This window comes from Notolabrus celidotus, chromosome 3, assembly GCF_009762535.1.
Source record: "Notolabrus celidotus isolate fNotCel1 chromosome 3, fNotCel1.pri, whole genome shotgun sequence".
Taxonomy (NCBI): domain Eukaryota; kingdom Metazoa; phylum Chordata; class Actinopteri; order Labriformes; family Labridae; genus Notolabrus; species Notolabrus celidotus.
The window spans coordinates 38410751-38428189 of NC_048274.1; the positions used below are offsets into that span (position 1 = coordinate 38410751).

Below are 17439 nucleotides of genomic sequence, written 5' to 3' on the forward strand. Positions count from 1 at the left end.
CAAGATGAATTGCAGACTGTCTTCTCTCCATTTCATGCATGTGAAAGCAGACCAGGAGGAGCTGCTGATGAGTGGTTTGTCACTCCAGGTCTGTGCAATGTTGTCATTTCTATGAATAATCACAGAGAACAAGGCCTATCTTATTTCAAAGTTATGTATGCAAAGTCTGTCTTTACAGATATCAGAATCAACGCTGAGTTTGTTAGCATTTTGCCATCCTGCTTTTTAGCTTTCACCTCTGTTGCATTGACAACTTTGATCTTTACTGGATGTTTTTTTTTAGACAACATTTAAAATATTAGAGCAAAAACTGCCCAAAAAGTCAACGTTACTCTGGGTATAAAAGTAGTTGTTTCATTGATTTACTGTTTTTTACTATTTACCTTTTTTTCACTCTGAAAATAACTCACCACAACTGCAACAGACACTACTCCAAACTACTGCTTCTACCAAGTCATAATAATCATACTCCAAACAAATACTCCAATAAGAATGCTGTTCCTGTGTAGTTATTCCTCTGAAATTGTCACCTGAGGGATCCAGACAACTCCCTCCAGACCAAAATGGCTCAGAGGTCAAATGAGGAGTTGATTTTCCCCCTGTGGCGCGGAAGAAAGAAAATACACTAGCTGTGATCAATCACCCTAGTCTGTCCTGTCAATAAGAATCACCTCACTTGTGTTTTCAAACTGAATGAGGACACAGAAAGATGTCCCATTTTATCCTAAGATGACAGCACAGAGGAGCAGCCTCACTTTGAATATGTAAATACAAAAGCTGCTGACACATTTGTTAAGAAAACATGCTCAGAGCAAGTCTTCCTGTTGTTTGAGCCGTCTGCTTGGGTATGTTCTGTTCTCATGTGTTACAATGAGCTTAGTTTTCTGTGTCACTTTAGGTGGCTGTTTTTCCCTGAGTTCAGATGTGGGGGCGTGTTTGGGAACTGCAAAACACCCAGGCTGTTCACTGCAAGTCCACACACGCCTGCTTGGGAATGTCTGCCTCACCTGCAGACTCTCAGAGAGCCTGGCTGAAATCATGCTGCCACTTCTGCTGCTAAAAATCTGCAGATATCAGATCCCCCACCAAAAGAAAGGCGAGCATCTTACGGGATATGTAGGTTTATTTGAGAACATGTTCCCTTTCAGCTCCTAGCCTATCAGCAGTCCCATGCCTTCAGTTGTCACGTTGCATAACCCACCAATGACTTCATGTTCTCCCTGAGCTGCTGTGTGGGAGGAGAGACTTTACCTGAGGAGGCCAGAAGCACTTCCTCCTCCGCCCTGTCTGCACACAGGTGAGTGGGAAGTGTTACCTGTCCAATACCTGCACTTATTTCTTCTTTCCGTCTGCGCAAACGGACTCTCTTTGCCTGTTTTTAAATTGGAGAAAAGGTAAATATTGATTTCATATTCTACACATTGTTCTCCTTTAAATGAATCTGAACCCTGCCTGTGTTTACTGATATCTCATTTATTGCTCTGCGCGTAAATTGAGCTGGGTACGTTTTCTCATCTCTTGAGCTTCATTTGATGTCTCGGGTTTCATTACTTTTTATTATTTGAATAATAGCGCTTAGTTAATTGACCGGCGTTTTTGGCAAAGTCAAACATTTGTGATTCCCTCTACACACTCGCGTAATCCTGACTGACGCGTGTCCTGAGGCGCATTTTTGAACGAGGAGGCTTCCCCGACTGTTGGTTTTGTCTAGTGATGACTGCTCATTTAATAACCTGTGAATCATGTCTGAGAATCATTGTAACTGATACTTCTCTTGTGTTGTGTGGCACCTGCAACCTCCGTTGTCCAAAAGGAAAGCTGGTTAGTGCTCCAAATGTGTTTCCCTGTGAGCTCCGGGACTCTCTGTGCACAGAGCGCGTCCAAGCTGACAGCGTGCAGGCGGTGTATCAGATAGCTGAGGAGGAAAAGGGGAATAGAGCACCGATTACTGAGGAGACATTTCCCTTTATCCGTGTTCTCAAACGTTACTGGAGATATAGAGGACATTGTTGCTGTTTAGTCCATGACATCTGTGAACCAAAGACACTAAACCTGAAAACAGAGCTTCGTAGTTGTGATTTTTTTGTTGCTTGTTTTGTGTAATGTCGAACAAATGTTGTTTCGGTGGGTGTCCCTGCTGGTCCCCCCCTGTGTTGGTTTCTGTGATACTGTCCGTCTTTACGCGAGACCACTACAACATTCGCTCGTGCGCTCTGATCACCTCGCGCCTACTGGAAGACCCCAGTGCGAGTGGGCGGCACCAGCTGGCGCAGTGATGCTCGAGCTGGAGAACAGTGCTGCATTCAAGTCCCATAGGAAATAACAAAGCCTACAAGTTAATTAAAGCTACTGGAAACTATGTCCCCCTAATGCCCCCTCTCATCAGCGTCATTTCATAGCATTATGTCGGTGTGATGATCTGGGTATTGCAAGGCCAGTTGTTTATTGTTAGAGAAAAAGCACTCCGCATTTAAACACTCTTCTTTTGAAATCATCAAAATCATCAAACACAGGTAGATATCCCACTTTAAAGAACAATTTTAGATCTCTAAACCATCTGGAGGGAAGAAGTCTGCATAACAAAACATGTTTAAAGAGAAAAGCCAGAACTGACACAATTGTTCTGCCTTTCTTAGAATATAGCAAAATAAGGACGTGGTGTTTAAAGAAAACAAACAAACAAACAAACAAACAAACAAAAAAACGGTGTATACTGCAGGACTCTGGAAACATTGAACTTGTGGCTGTTTCATCTTTGTTCAGATCAGATGCTTTTGCCTCCAGGGTTAAATCTATTTTCTATGATACAGATAGCAGTCATGTATCATTGCAATGGTTTGGATGTCAGAAATGCTTTATGACGGTCCGTTTTTGCAGATGTAATATGTCTATGCCATAATACGAGCATCAGGCTAAACATCTGTGATGCCAGTAAAAGTACTAAGTAAGTCACATGCCGACATTATTGCTTTGGAGTGTTACAGGTGTGTAACAGTGTTGAAAAACACATTGTTTGCTTTTTATTTATCACCAGAAACCTGTTGTGAGGCGAAGAATCCACAATTATGTGCTTTCCTCCTGGAATTGAATGCAGCATATTTCTAGACCGTTTTGGCACGATTTTCACTGAGCTTCCCTGCGCGTTATCACTCTGCTGTGTGTGAGTGGGTAATCTCGTTTGGACAGAGAGCGTCCTCACACACGGAGGAGACGCGTTTAGCACAGAATATTCTCATTCTGACAGATAATGTCTCGTTGGTAGCATTTATTCAGAGCTGACATATTTTATATGATAACCCGAGAGAAATATTCTCAGTAGCTTCAGTTGGACAAACATTCTTTGGATAAATCCGGAATTTTCAGCTCTCTGAGGAATGAATAAGTGGTAGCTCTTCATCCAGCGTTTCCATGCAACAGCGCAGGCGGCTGTGAAGCCACTGAGCACGCGGAGGGATAGATGCTGTTGCAGAGAGCGCCTGCACTGTAGATCTGTTAGGTGTCTGTGGAGGAACCCCGTGCGCCCTTTTAAACCTAATGGAGCTTCAAGTTGATGGAGAGGAGCCGGTCCGGAGCTTAACGCAGCACGATAGCGCGGAGAAGCCCGGTAAGAGCCCTTTATCCCTGCCTTTAGAATGTTGGAGGAACCACAGGAATGTGATGGTGGTGGTGATGATGGTTTGTTCGTGCTCACTTGGACGTAGACTGATGCTCAGATTAATTTATTTAACATCCCCTGGTTGTGTAAGGTGGATTGGATTTAACGCACATGTGCGAACTGTTGCAGCACCAGGTGTGTGAAGTGTAATATAGATTCCGACAGGTGACAAATGTTGGTCTTTTCTTGTATTATTGTAACACATCCCAACATCATAGTTGAAGAGATCCAAAGGAAGCTCTAATAACCAATAGCTGCTTCACTTTTACTGTGCTGGGTTCAACGTGGCCTCGTGGGCATTTTGTACATTAAGTCATTTCATTTGCTGCGTTCAGACTCAGTTCTGCTGTCCTCCCAATACTTACTGGAAACAGTTTATGCATTACCATGAAGTGCGAGTTCATATGATAGTCACATGGTTCAGTATGAGTTGTTGGGAGATGCAAAGTTTCAGCTGTGACTGATATGTGAGAGGAGCAGGTGGATTACAGTTTGACATGTATGATGTCAAGCAAAAAAAATAATCAGCCAATCTAGGGTGCAGCAGAACATGAAGAGAATAAGAAATCGAGAAAAAGTTAACTGTCATATGTCCCCTGCGAAGAAACTGGAATTAATCAAGTTAATTAATGAATTCATCAAACTATGAAAGAATCTTGTGGAGAGTATTGTATGGAGCTGTAAATTTTTTGAAGGATATGCAAGACAACCTTCAGGTGACTAATGAACTTTCTTTAATTGTCAAGCTTTCCTGTCAGTCAGAAGTAAAATAAGACAAATAAAAATTTGTATTTTGGCAGCTTTAAAAGTGTCTTTACATGATAATTGATCTCCTATCAGTCCTTCATTGGGCTCTGAAACACTAGCCTCCAGTGGCAGGTGCAAAACATCAACAGTGAGAGAACAGCACAACTTAAGGCACATCGCACATTTTAAACGATAAAGCCATCACCACCCATGAGCTACCTTATTCACTCCAGACCTCAACTCCTCCTCCACTTCCATCAAACTGACATTCAGCTGCTGTCCATCTCCTCCCATCTGTTTTCTTGTAGTTGTCTAATCCTGTGCCCGGGCAAGACGGCTTCATATGTTTAGAGTTTTTCACCAAATCACACAATCTGTCCTCAAAATGTTCTGCCGTTTTCCAAAGGATTCCTCTTTGTTGTGTTTTGCTGATCCATCTTGAGCTGTTGGTTACGCTGCCTGCTTGAGGTGGTGGTGGTTCTGCAACTTTGGTCCATATCTGTGATCTTCCACAGTCACATTTACTGTAAGAAAGTCACTGAACGACTCCCTCAGTTACTGCAACATAACTATAGCGTTAATTCTTTTTGCTTCAGTCCTCTTATTGATGCACCCTGCCTCTCATCTCAACGGTATTTCACCTCAGATGTGTGTAACCATTTATGCTTTACCTTACAGTCAGCTTAGTCCTTCCTAATTTACAGATTGTGGAGCTTGCATGGATTTACAATCAGCTGCACCAGCTTCAACAGTGTTTGCAGAGCTGGCCTCTGACAGCTAGCCCACTAGCAGCGTGTCGTTTGGTTTGGTGCTTCGTGAGATTAGAAACACTCGTCTTGGCGGTGGACAAAGTTTTCCCTCCTGCACATAGACTACAACTCACTATTATTGGCTCGCCCTTTACCTTGATGAGGAAAAAACAAAGCTGGGATTTTCCAAGACAGAAAGCTCACACCTTAAATGTTCATCAGTCATTCTGTGTGTTTACGAGGCATGATATTCCTCCTCCCAGGGTTCTACTGTGCTGATGAAGGCGTAACCTCACCTAAAAGTCAGATGATTAATCTCCTGCAGTTGTCGTCTATTTGAATTTCCTTAAATTTAACGGCGTACCTGAAATGAAAATAATAGAATAGAGTCATCTTCTTTCCACTGCCAGTGGCTCTGGCAGTTACTGTGGATGAGCTATTTGACAGGTTTCTTTCTTTTCTTTGATTTACACTTGTGTAAACAGTGGTTGCCTTTAGCCATCTTTTTTCCTGTATGTTGGGCTATTCTAACTTTTTACTCACAATGACAGCAGTAAACCTCTTCCACTTACCGTTTCCAGAGAACCAATCATTGCTGGGTGATGGACACTTTTATTTTTTGTTTTACTTAAGGGGTTGTCAACCTGACACCTAGTTTGTAACACTAACCATCTGCAAGAACAAGAGCTTCAACCATGAGGCCTGAGGCTTTATCATACATGTGTTAACTCATCCACAAAGAGGTTTCACTGATAGTTGAGTGATAACGTTTGAATGCTTCGGTATGATCACATTACAGAAAAAAAATAAGTAAACATGTCTAACCCCGGACTTTCCTGTGACCTCGTCAGTCTAATTCACCCGCTGTGAACTCTACAAATGTCACTCAGATGATTTGTGGCCGTCCTCCTACAGAAGGCTGAAACACTGTACTCTCCTCTCTGCTGTGGCACAAGGGAACCCCATTTATTGTTGCATATGTGTGTTTAATATGTTCAGTCTGGCCATACAAGCTGTGTGCGCACACTGTTTTCATCACCGCCAGTGGAAGCTAGAACATCCTGTTGAATCCTTTTCCCTTTATGAAACTTCAGGGCGAACTCAATTGGATGGGTGTCCTGAGGTTAAACATTCAGAGACACCATGCTCATTTAAAGGTTTGAGGAGGTGTTGAGATCTCTGCTCGTCAAACAGTATTCCCAAACATTCAAAGCAACAAGCAAATGAGTGCTCCAGTCTTTGCATAGAGATAAGATGTCCTCAATGAATGTGTCTGTTTTCTGCTGGAAGATCAGAGATGCTGATCAATGCATGATATAAGACACATCTTCTCCTGTTCTTAACCATGCAAACAAACTTGCTTTGCAAATTGAGGAGGATGTAGATAATGGAATGACAGCATTTTGTACACATAACTAAATATCAGACAGATGGACCACTGCTGGTGATAAATGTTGATTTACAGTGAAAACATCTCATATTGTGAAAGTAAATCCAAGTCCCATGCTGGGTGCCGCCTGTCTAGGCTCGCTGCCAGAATGTTTGGCAGATCTCAAGCCCTGGGCAGAGTTGTGTTGCCTTCAAATACCTGTGACTACACATAATAAAGCACCAAATATATCTGGATTATATAATTGTACCGTTCTTAAAACATATGCATTCTAAATAGAGATTTAGTGAAACAGTGGAGGACTTATGTGGGTGTATCAAGAAGCTTTCTGAGGGAGTCGTAAACCTGCCGCCCAGCGGGTTTTATTAATGTACGAACGATGTACAAATAGAAACACAACACTCATTAAGGTGAATCCTGGTTTGGATGAGTTATGCAGGGCAAGGACGCTGATACGTCGTACAAACACAAACCTGCCACACCAGGCAAGTTCCTTTAAGTTAACTTTAGGTATTTCAGCAGGCAAACATTGAACAAGTCTGTTCTGTCCCTTCATGCTTCATCTCAACCCTGGCCTGTCTGAGCACGGCGTTGGTCGTCTAACCAGGATGTAAGGGGTTGATATTGACTCCAGTGATTCAGTGTCAAATTCCCTGGAATGAGGTGAAAAAGAAGGCTACATTTCCCATGAGTACTTGAGAGGATGTTGTTTGCACTTCCCTTGAATTGGCTTTCCAAAGAATTAACACAATGGTTGAAGAAACGACTTGATGTCTTCACATCGGACTTTGTTTAAGATGAGAAAAAGATTACAGAGCTATCAAACACAACCTTCTTTTTAATACTGCGGCAGCACAACATCACTAGGGCTGCACGGATAGTAATAATCTTCATTATAAACACATTAGTGAAACACTGTAGTAGTCAGTCGGGCATTCATTACACTATCTTTAAGTGAGAACAAATATACAAGACAACCTTTAAATCAGCCATCCTTCACACAGAACAACTCCTTTTTGAAAATTCAGAGCTTCAAAAGTCTCTCTATAAGCACACACTCAGTAGGAAGTCGATTTGAGCACTTACACAGCCGAACAAACCTTGTTTTTAGAAATGATTATACGGTTATGTTACAGTTGAATTGTATCTTTTTATCTATAAATCACTTAATGGGAGTTCAGCCCTCTCTATGCTGAGCTGGATTGCTGGACTCTGTCAAACTCCTTCTTCCAACCGTCTAATGCTTCAAGCACCACAGGTTCACTCTTGAAAAATCAGCCTCTCGTTTTTGTGCTCCGAACATGTGGCATTATTTACAGCAGACTCTGAAGATGGACACTCTTTAACTCCTGGACAATTCTAGTTGATTTTCTCTGATCACTTCATCTCAATTAGGGATGCACAGAAATGAAAATTCTTTGCCGAAACCAAGGCTGAAAACCAAAAACCAAAAACCAAAAACCAAAAACCAAAAGAAATGATTATACCAATAACTAGTATCATTGCATTTATGGCTATGACTGTGTACTAGGGATGTCAACAATTAATCAACTATCAATTAATTGAGTTTTGAGAACTTACTAGAACAAATTTTTATGTTTGGATTTTCTCCCACGTGGAACAAACATCATGTGGTCTCATATTTGGTTCAGCTATCAGGGAGGTGTTTGAAGTTTAAAGCATGTTTCATGTGAATCAGCTGACTGAAGGTGTTGCTCACAGCAGAGACGCTTAGCTGATGGCTGCGGCTGAGTGACAGGTCTCCATGAGCGCTTTTTTTTTCCTGCCGCCAGACTGATAATGAACCGGTTGTGCTCCCGACTGACACCTGACCACGTTCACATGCTTATTTTCCTCAATAAGAACGAGTAGACAGAAAACTGGACACTGAGTCTGAAATATGTTTCTGTTCAGTTCCCTTGTTGAAGTCTGAGCCTTCACTTTTATGACTGTATGTCCGCGGAGATCATGAGCCTGCTCCACATGTTGATATTCATGTATCACATGTTGGCCCTTATCTAGACATGCGTGTACTGGCCTCGGTTTTTGTTTGCGTCATCACAACATTCTGTTTTGGCCGTGTTGTTTCGGTGATAAAAATCTTTCGGCCATAAAATGCACTTTTGGGCCAATTTTCGGTGCAACCCTAATCTCTTTTTTTTTTTTTTTTTTTTTTTTTTTTTGTTCTTTTTTTCTTTCTTTTATTTTTTCTCTCTTTTCTTTTTCTTTTCTTCTTTCTATTTCTTTTTCTTTCCTCTCTCCTCTTGTCTGCATATATATCTCTGGTTTGTGTCATGTTTGTCACAAACTGTCAAATATTCATGCAATTTATTCTTGCAGCAAAAGAAAAGAAAGAAAACCTTTTTCTTCTGTGCTTGTGACTGTGTGCATGCAACCATCACCATCCCTCTTAGAACTCTGGCCTATCTTTTATTGGCAGCTAATATCATGTTCTGTAAAAGAGGGCGTGCACACCTAGGTGGGACAAAAAAAAAAAATAAAAAATAAGAGAAAGTGAAAGAAAGATTACATAAGGATATACAAAGGGACAGGGAGAGAGAAGGAGAGAGAGACCTAAAACACTTAGATGGAGAGGGACCATCTCACCATGATGCCAAAAAGAAAATCCGTGGGGTGATATTAATGATTAAGCAACCCTTAGTGTCCACAATCATTACTGAAGCTTGGGTCGCAGAGGGTGTGCAACCCTAATCTCAATGTGTGGTGGTTTTCACTGAGCACTTTGGTTATCGTGGGTTTGGTTTTATTGTATCTCCACCTTCTTGTAAATGGGGAAAACTTTTATGATTTAAAAAAGTTTGACAAAATAAATGCACGTAGACTGATAGCTGTCAAAAAGGGCCGATGTCAGCCAACACCAACACTCTACAGCTAATATGTTGGTGCATCTCTAAATATCACATTACTTTCACTTGAAATTTGCGGCGTTACGAAAGGTTGTTGTCCAGAAAGCAGAAGCAAAGTCATTTTGTGTTTGGAGCCACATTAAGTGTGGCTTTATTTCATCTAATAATAATAATAATACATTTTATTTAAAGGCGCCTTTCTCGGCACTCAAGGACACAGCACAGATAGAAATATGTACATACACGAATTCACATTAAAGGAAACAAAATCAGAGTCAGAAATGAAAACAATATAAACTAACAAGGGGTAAGAAAAAAATAGAAACAATAACAAAATGACAGAGCAATTGGAGTCAGACGGAGTAAGCGGTTTTGAACAGATGTGTTTTGAGTTGTGATTTGAAATGGGGGGAAAGAATCTGTGTTTCTGAGTTGAGGTGGCAATGAGTTCCAGAGACGGGGAGCAGAGCGGCTGAATGCTCGGCTCCCCATAGTGGTGAGACGGGCGGAGGGGACAGACAGGTGTATGGAGGAAGAGGATCTGAGGGAGCGGGAGGGAGTGGGAACATGGAGGAGGTCGGACAGATATGGGGGGGCGAGGTTGCGGATGGTCTTGAATGTCAACAGAAGGACTTTGAACTGAATACTGAACTGAACAGGGAGCCAGTGGAGCTGTTGGAGGACAGGAGTGATGTGGTGGATGGAGGGGGTTCGGGCAATGATACGGGCAGCTGAATTCTGGACCAGTTGGAGTTTATGGAGGGATTTGTGAGGGAGGCCGAAGAGGAGAGAGTTGCAGTAGTCCAGACGGGAAGTGACAAGGCTGTGGACAAGGATGGCGGCAGTGTGGGGGGTGAGGGAGGGGCGGAGACGATTGATGTTACGAAGATGGAAGTAGGCAGTCCGGGTGATGTTATTGATGTGTGATTGAAAGGATAATGTGCTGTCAAGGATGACACCCAGACTCTTAACCTGGGGGGAGGGTGAGACGGAGGAGTTATCAATGGTGAGTGAGAAACTATTGGATTTGGATAGAGTGGATTTGGTGCCAATGAGGTGTGTCTGTGGTGTGATTGTTTGGCACTCTCTGTGATGCAGTTTTTCACATACAGTGAGTTGGAAAACTTGTGTGTACATAACAGATTCATAGATATAAGTTAATATATACTTCAATGTTTTTCTCTTTGGACAGAGAGGCTGTTTTTTTATGGTTCTAAGACAAAACTGTGTAGCCAACCAGGTGAGACACATTAAACTGCACACTCACTGATGATGCTGCTGAACCTTTATTCTTAAACAGGTGTTTATTTGTTGGATTCAGATCATTATCAGCTAATGACTGCTGGTTTTCTTTTCAAATTCAGATGAAGGCAATCTGGTTGAAATGTCTCCTGCAGGAGAATATGAACTTATAATCATATTTTTTCTTCTCTTTTCAAGAAATTTGCTGTTTTATTTAGAAAAATATCTGTAAGAGGAACATCAGTGTGGATCTTCTGTGGAATTCAACTTCCTCTGCACATGACTGAAAGAAAACTTGTTTGTATCTTGTTTCGTATCTCACAGGAATCCTCCTCACTTAACAGCTGTAATACTTCCATTTAAAAAGAGTCATGTAGAAACAGGAATTGTATGAAACATTCCTAAACATGCTGTTTTAACACACATGATGTCTGATTCACGTCTGCTCCTCTCTCAGGTTCTCCTCCCCTGGCTTGTGAGCACTCGGGCAGCCCGCAGCAGGAGGAGCCCAGCATAATGAGGAGAAATGACCACTACCTGCCTGTCCCTGGAGAGGAGAAGAACCTGGATGGAGACTTTGCCAACACAAAGGATGGGAGCAGTGTGTCCATAGTAAGACCAAACATCCATGTTATCATTTCATACATGTTTGTCTCAAGAAGGAACCACTGATCAGTGAAATGACTAATTAACAGGGGGAGCAGTCAGGGCTGGATGTGTGGAGTTGTTGTGTGACATAGGGATAAAAACAGATTGTTAGTGCTCAGTGTAGTCCTGGATAGATGCCCAGTGTCAGTTGCTTTGACAGTCACTACAAGCACATTTATGCCCCTTTGAGAGAGAAGCTGTGCAAGCATCTGCTGTTTGTGGAGGTTGATTTAAGGTAGCTTTTCCCAGGCTCTGAGTATGTGGTGATGCTCAGACTGTTACACACTAGTGTTTGCTGCCAAGATAAAACATATTTTGTAAACATAAACTGCACAACTAAAGGTGCTTTTCAACTGTTAGAACTTTATCCAAGAACCAGGGACCTTTTGAAGAACCCAGAGTCTAAATGTAGTTATTGGGTCGTTAAAGCTGCTGTTGGTAGTCACAGAGTAAACATCTGTTCAGAGAGAGGAACTTCGAAAGTCAACACTATCCCTCCCAACCAGATTTCCTCTTAGCCCCCCAACACAGATCGGTGTGTGCAGTCACGATCGTGCCAGACTCAGAACCAATCTGAGGACGTAGGACAGAGGATTGGAGATTAGCTGTGATTGGTCCGTCATAACGGGAATGAGGGAAATAATAACATTGCTTGATACAAAGGAATTGGAAAACACAGAGATTTTGCAATAGTCTCAAATTACTTCCTTTACCGATGAGTACCGATGGGTATTATGACTTTGCTCCAAACCCAGCAGAAAAAAGTACTTTTTTTTTACACCATTCCTACCAACAGCAGCTTTAATCTCCACCTGAAAAGCCCCTATTTGTGGGGTAGGACTTTCCAAAGGACCAGGAACGTTGGGGGGCAGGACCTGCAATGCTGAATGTTTCTGATTGGAAGAGTAGCCATAGTGTTTTTGTCTTACCCGCCGTCCACCATTACATTAAACACACTTGATTTAATGACTACTTAACTTTGTGTTCTCTAAGCCTGATAGTGGGAATGCATCTCTGTTAGCTCCCGGTGTTACAGTATTAAGAGTGACCCTGTTAACTGGTGACCTTAAGCTGAACGTGTTGGTTGTTCGTATGGCCTTAGTCTCTTTCTCACCGGTCTGGTGCCGTAGTGCCACAACTTTTGTTGCTTCTCCATACGTCACTGGCTTGATTTGCTTAATTGTCACGGGACTTGGGGACCTGGAAACCTGGGGACCTGGGCTACAGGAACCCTTTTGTTCCTTGAAGAGTAGTTCCTGGAACTCACATTTCCTGGAACTTCTGGTTGAGAAGCACGTTCAGCCAGGTTTTCTAAGTAAATGCAAAAAGGCAAACAGGTGCTAGCTTTGATCCATGGGTCCCCAAAGGTTGATCTAGATCAAGTGGCAAACTGGTGTTGAAAAATGAAGCTGAAGTGTTCAAAACTGTAGATCCTTAACCGTCTAATTGAGGCTGACTCCAAAAGCCAAGGAAACACCATTTTTACAGCAGAATGAAACATGTTTACAGCCTGGTACTGTAAGACAATTTTAATCTCAGTAGCTCATTTCTGTACTGATAACAACTGTGAGAGGGGGATTTGTTTGATTGTTAGTTTTTTCAATATTGGTTGATGGAGAAGAAACCAGCAGGTGATGTTACAGAGAACATCCATGTATCATACAGTCTAGGTCCCATAGCTGAAGTTCCCTCTGTAAGAGTTTAACTCTTATATCTAATTTGTCGGTTAATGTTTTACATAAAACATCATCTGCAGTTTTTGGACCATTTACCTTTTTTTATCAGCAGTATCCAAGGAGATGGCCAAGAGGATTTTTAATGAACATTATGAGTCTTTGAGGGAAATGCCTTTATTAAAATCTTGTATACACGGTCAGTAGTGCTGATAGAGCATTTATGCACAATCTGTTTACCTGCTGACACAGCAATATGGCAACAATAAAAAACAAATGACTTCATCTACAGTATTTGTATATTTGAATCCACATTGTTTACCGTTAAGAGGAGCATTATTGTGTTTTAAAAAGTGATGCAAAGTCAGAAAAACAATAAGGTACAGGCTAAATCCTTTAGATGGCTGTTTTATGGGATTATTGCTCATACACAGATTGAGCTATTTAAACTATCTAAAGAAATCTAGAGCACAAATAACTAATAATCATATGTCTAAGTGTATTTAGTCTTATACCTCTCTAAGTTTATACACTACTGCACTTATACATGTCATTACAGTCAGAGGAATAAGGAACGTCCTTGAACGGCTAAAACACAGCGCAGCTCTTGAATAGTGAGCTCCAGCAGCAGTGAATAGACTGAGAAGAGAGCAACACTTTAAGTACCACCTGAGCTGAAGGATATTATGTTTCAAGCTCAGCGACTATATTTAAAAGGAAGGGTTTTTATTATGACAACAACTCAATAACTATAAATTGTACAGGAGAGTAGTCTAAATGTATCATCTAAATAAAAGCAGAGTAACAGTTTAGAACCTCACTGTTGGTTTCTGCAATGATCAACACAGAATAAAGCAAACAACAGTGATGAATATTCAACTGTGTTTCCATCAGGATACAATATGTATTACCTTTATGGTCCATTTAAATAGTAATGTCAGCTCTACAAACACAAAAGAAAGCTGCAAAAGAACGGAACAAAAACGGGATTACTCTCTTTTGAGATTATTAAGAATATCTCGCTGTCATCATGTGAATTATCTCTTTTAATTTAACAGATAACTGTGATAATGGGATGACATGCTGAGAGAATATCTTATAATTAGGACTAAATAGTTTTTGAGATCTGAGTCAGACCTCACAGAAAAGCTCGGGCCAGTTTCTGTGCCTATGAAATATGCTTTACCAGCTCATTTGCATAATTGTTTTTCTTTTTTTTATACTGCTGTGAGGCGCCAATTATCCTGCTGGAGTTCAGCTCATAGAACATATCAGTTCCCAAATGTTCTTCTGCTTCGGCACAGTGAACATCGCTTCATCTCGTCCTCCGGCATCATAAAGTGAATATTTCAAAGTGACAGCTTCTCACTCGTCTCCAGCTGTATCCAGGCCTGAGGACACTTTTTCTTTGCTTTTCCAATCAGGCCTGCCACAGTGGCTGGTGTTACAGGTTATAAGATATCAGGCATTGATAGATTACACTTACAATGTCTGCTCTGTACAGCAGCAGCAGTCAAATTTCACTGATGTGAGTTTCAAACAGAGTTGACAGTGGTGGACTATTACACATCTAAGATCAGAATGTCTGTCGCCGGTTCACCATTTTCTCTTCAATCTGCAGGAATAAGTGACTGAGATAAGATGAATGTTTATATTAAATAGGTGATGTGGTCTTAATCACCGTCAGAGAGTATTTGGCACTCAAACTCTACTGGGAGAAAGGGTGATCACTGGATGTCTGCAGCAAAGTCTACCCCCCTGTGGAGTTCAGATTCTGGTGGTGGTGGTGGTGGAGGTGTTGGTGATGTCATCTAAAGCTGATGAAATGATTAAGCTGATCAAAGTGTGAAGACGGGGGCTGATGGAGAGACAGCTGATGATGTTGCCTTAGGCTGATAAGATGATAAAGCTGATCAAGTTGACAAGTCCAAAGGGAGAAAACAATCAGCAAACAGTCCAAACTGAGCGTGATTTATTAAACACAATTAAACACAGGGTCACAGGTGAACAACATCAAATTGGTTTTGCCAAGTCTGGCTACCATTAGCAGAGTTAGCACCATAAGCCTGCGGTTCTTCTTGCAGGTTGATGTCCAACCAGACGCAGTCCACATACAACTTCATCTATTTTTTTAGATCCAAATGCTGCCATACCTCACTGCACTGAACTGCAGAAGTCAACAGTCATGTGTGCTTGTTTACATTCGGTCAGTAGAGCATTACAGCATTAGGTTAGCAGCCATTAATCAGAGCTACAGCCTCAGCTAGGGCGGGTGGCTACGCTACAGCCACTACACAAATATATCACCAGCATTTCAGGCCTATAATTATATTAATATTAACAACATGTTTAACTAACTAGTCATTCTGGTGCTGACTAGCAAGGGTGACACCTGTTGTTCAGTAGACTAAACATGTTTACTCCTACTCTGAATGTTCTCTCTGAAAAAACACTGATTTAATGTAAATCTGCTTCTAGTTATGCTACATCTGCTGGAGCTGCCTCAGCAGATTCCTATCTTTTAGAAGTTAATATCATCGTGTTTTCATCAATCAATCAATCAATCAATCAATCAATCAATCAATCAATCAATCAATCAATCAATCAATCAATCTTTATTTGTATAGCGCCAAATCACAAAAACATTATCTCAAGACTCTTTTACAAACAGAGCAGACCTAGACCACTCTATGTCAAATTATGAACAGATACCCAACACCAAGACAGGATAAGACTCAGTCTGACCCCACCTTAATCCACCATGAGCATTGCACCTCACAGTATTTAGCTAGTTACAGCAGCGAGGACAAACTTCCTTTAACAGGCAGAAACCTCCAGCAGAACCAGACTCATGTTAGACAGCCATCTGCCTTGACCGAGAACACTTCACGGCCACCTTTGTTTACAGCTTGTTGTGCTCCCCTGAAATATATAGATTAAAAATAATCAGTTTTCTTAAACACAACAAATATATTTTTCTATATCTGGACCATGTGACCATAATTATTTGTTTTTGAAAAAAAAAAAAAGCTATATTTTTCAAGACTATTAAATGATTAAGAGGTATTCATTTGTTTGAATTTTATTTTATAAACATACAGAAAAAACATTAATTTGCAGGGATTAAAAAGAATAAGAAAATCTATGCTTTGCTTTAATTACAGGAAACCTGTATTCTGACTGTCTCCGGGCTGACTGCGGTTACAGTAACACACCTCTGCAGGCCCTGAAGCAATCATGGCCAATTTCAAAGCAAATGAATAAGATTAATCCTTTTATGTAACTACATATTCTCACAGCCACAACAATGCAGGATGAAAGATTAAGCCTGGGAGAAAGAGTGTGTCATTTGTCCCAACATGTCACTGAAATCCCACAGTAAGCATTAATTGTCTGTGAATTGAAGCACCAGCATACAAAGACCGAGTGTTCCAGCTGCAGCAGCCCACTGCTGCTCAGAACAACATTATTGACTTCAAATCTGCTGGATTGTCTCAGCACTGAGCTTATTATGGCTCAAAACATGTGTGTCAGTGTGTGTGTGCCTGTGTGTGTTTGTGTGATCATATGCATGTATGTGTGTGTGTGTGCGTGCATGTTTGTGTGTGTGTGTGTGTGTGTGTGTGTGTGTGTGTGTGTGTGTGTGTGTGTGTGTGTGTGTGTGTGTGTGGGTGGCTGTGTGCATGTGGAAGCCCAGAGGAGAGGAGAACCTCATTTCCCGGTGGCTCGGTGAGAAAAGAGTTCCTATTGGTGAATGATGCACACAGCACCACATCCTCATGCACCCTCTGAGAAACAACCCCTGACCTCTGCGGCTATGACTACTTCCTGTTCAGAGAGGGCTGAAGATGATGATTGTGTGTGTGTGTGTGTGTGTGTGTACAGTGGGGATGAGGCTGGGGGCTGTGTACAGCACAGAGGCAGAGATACACATACGGCAGCCCATTGTGATATGTCCTCACACACACAGACACACACACACACGCACACACACACACACACACAGACACACACACACACACACATGCGCGCGCACACACACACGCGCGCACACACACACACCGGGTTGGTGGCTGTAACAAGGAGAAAGCTTTTTCAGTGCAGCACTGTGTCAATATTAGCTTTGTGATTCAGTGTTGATCTGCGGCCATGAAGGTAATTGAAGTGCGTTCAGCCTGAGTTTATGAGTCTTTTATGGATGGCGGTCTGAGTGAACATGCACAGTATTGTTGTGTAATTGCCTCTCTATCACTGTGTAAACATCACTGCTTGTTATCAGCTGCTGTCAATGCTGTCAAATTCCCACACATGGGCTGCTCTGTCTTCAGCTCCCTTATTACTCTCGTGAAACTCTGCAGAAACTCTCAGTGGTCACTTTATCAGGTGCGTCTGAGAAGCACCGAGGCCGAACCAATCATGAAATATTTTACCACTGTAGCATGTTTGATTGATTAAACTCTGTTTATAG

At 41.7% G+C, this 17439-nt stretch overlaps 1 protein-coding gene across 2 annotated transcripts in view; it reads left to right on the plus strand.

Moving 5' to 3' along the window:
• The first annotated feature begins 3160 nt into the window (after positions 1-3160).
• The window catches only part of ano1a (anoctamin 1, calcium activated chloride channel a), an 87501-nt gene continuing 73222 nt past the window's right edge, over positions 3161-17439 (plus strand). The window contains exons 1-2 of one of the 2 annotated variants that reach the window (XM_034681038.1): positions 3161-3604; positions 11108-11262. In XM_034681038.1, coding sequence (XP_034536929.1) covers positions 3535-3604; positions 11108-11262 — 225 coding nt within the window. In that variant the 5' untranslated portion in view covers positions 3161-3534. The remainder of the gene's footprint in view (positions 3605-11107; positions 11263-17439) is intronic. The other variant, XM_034681037.1, reaches the window with a different exon arrangement.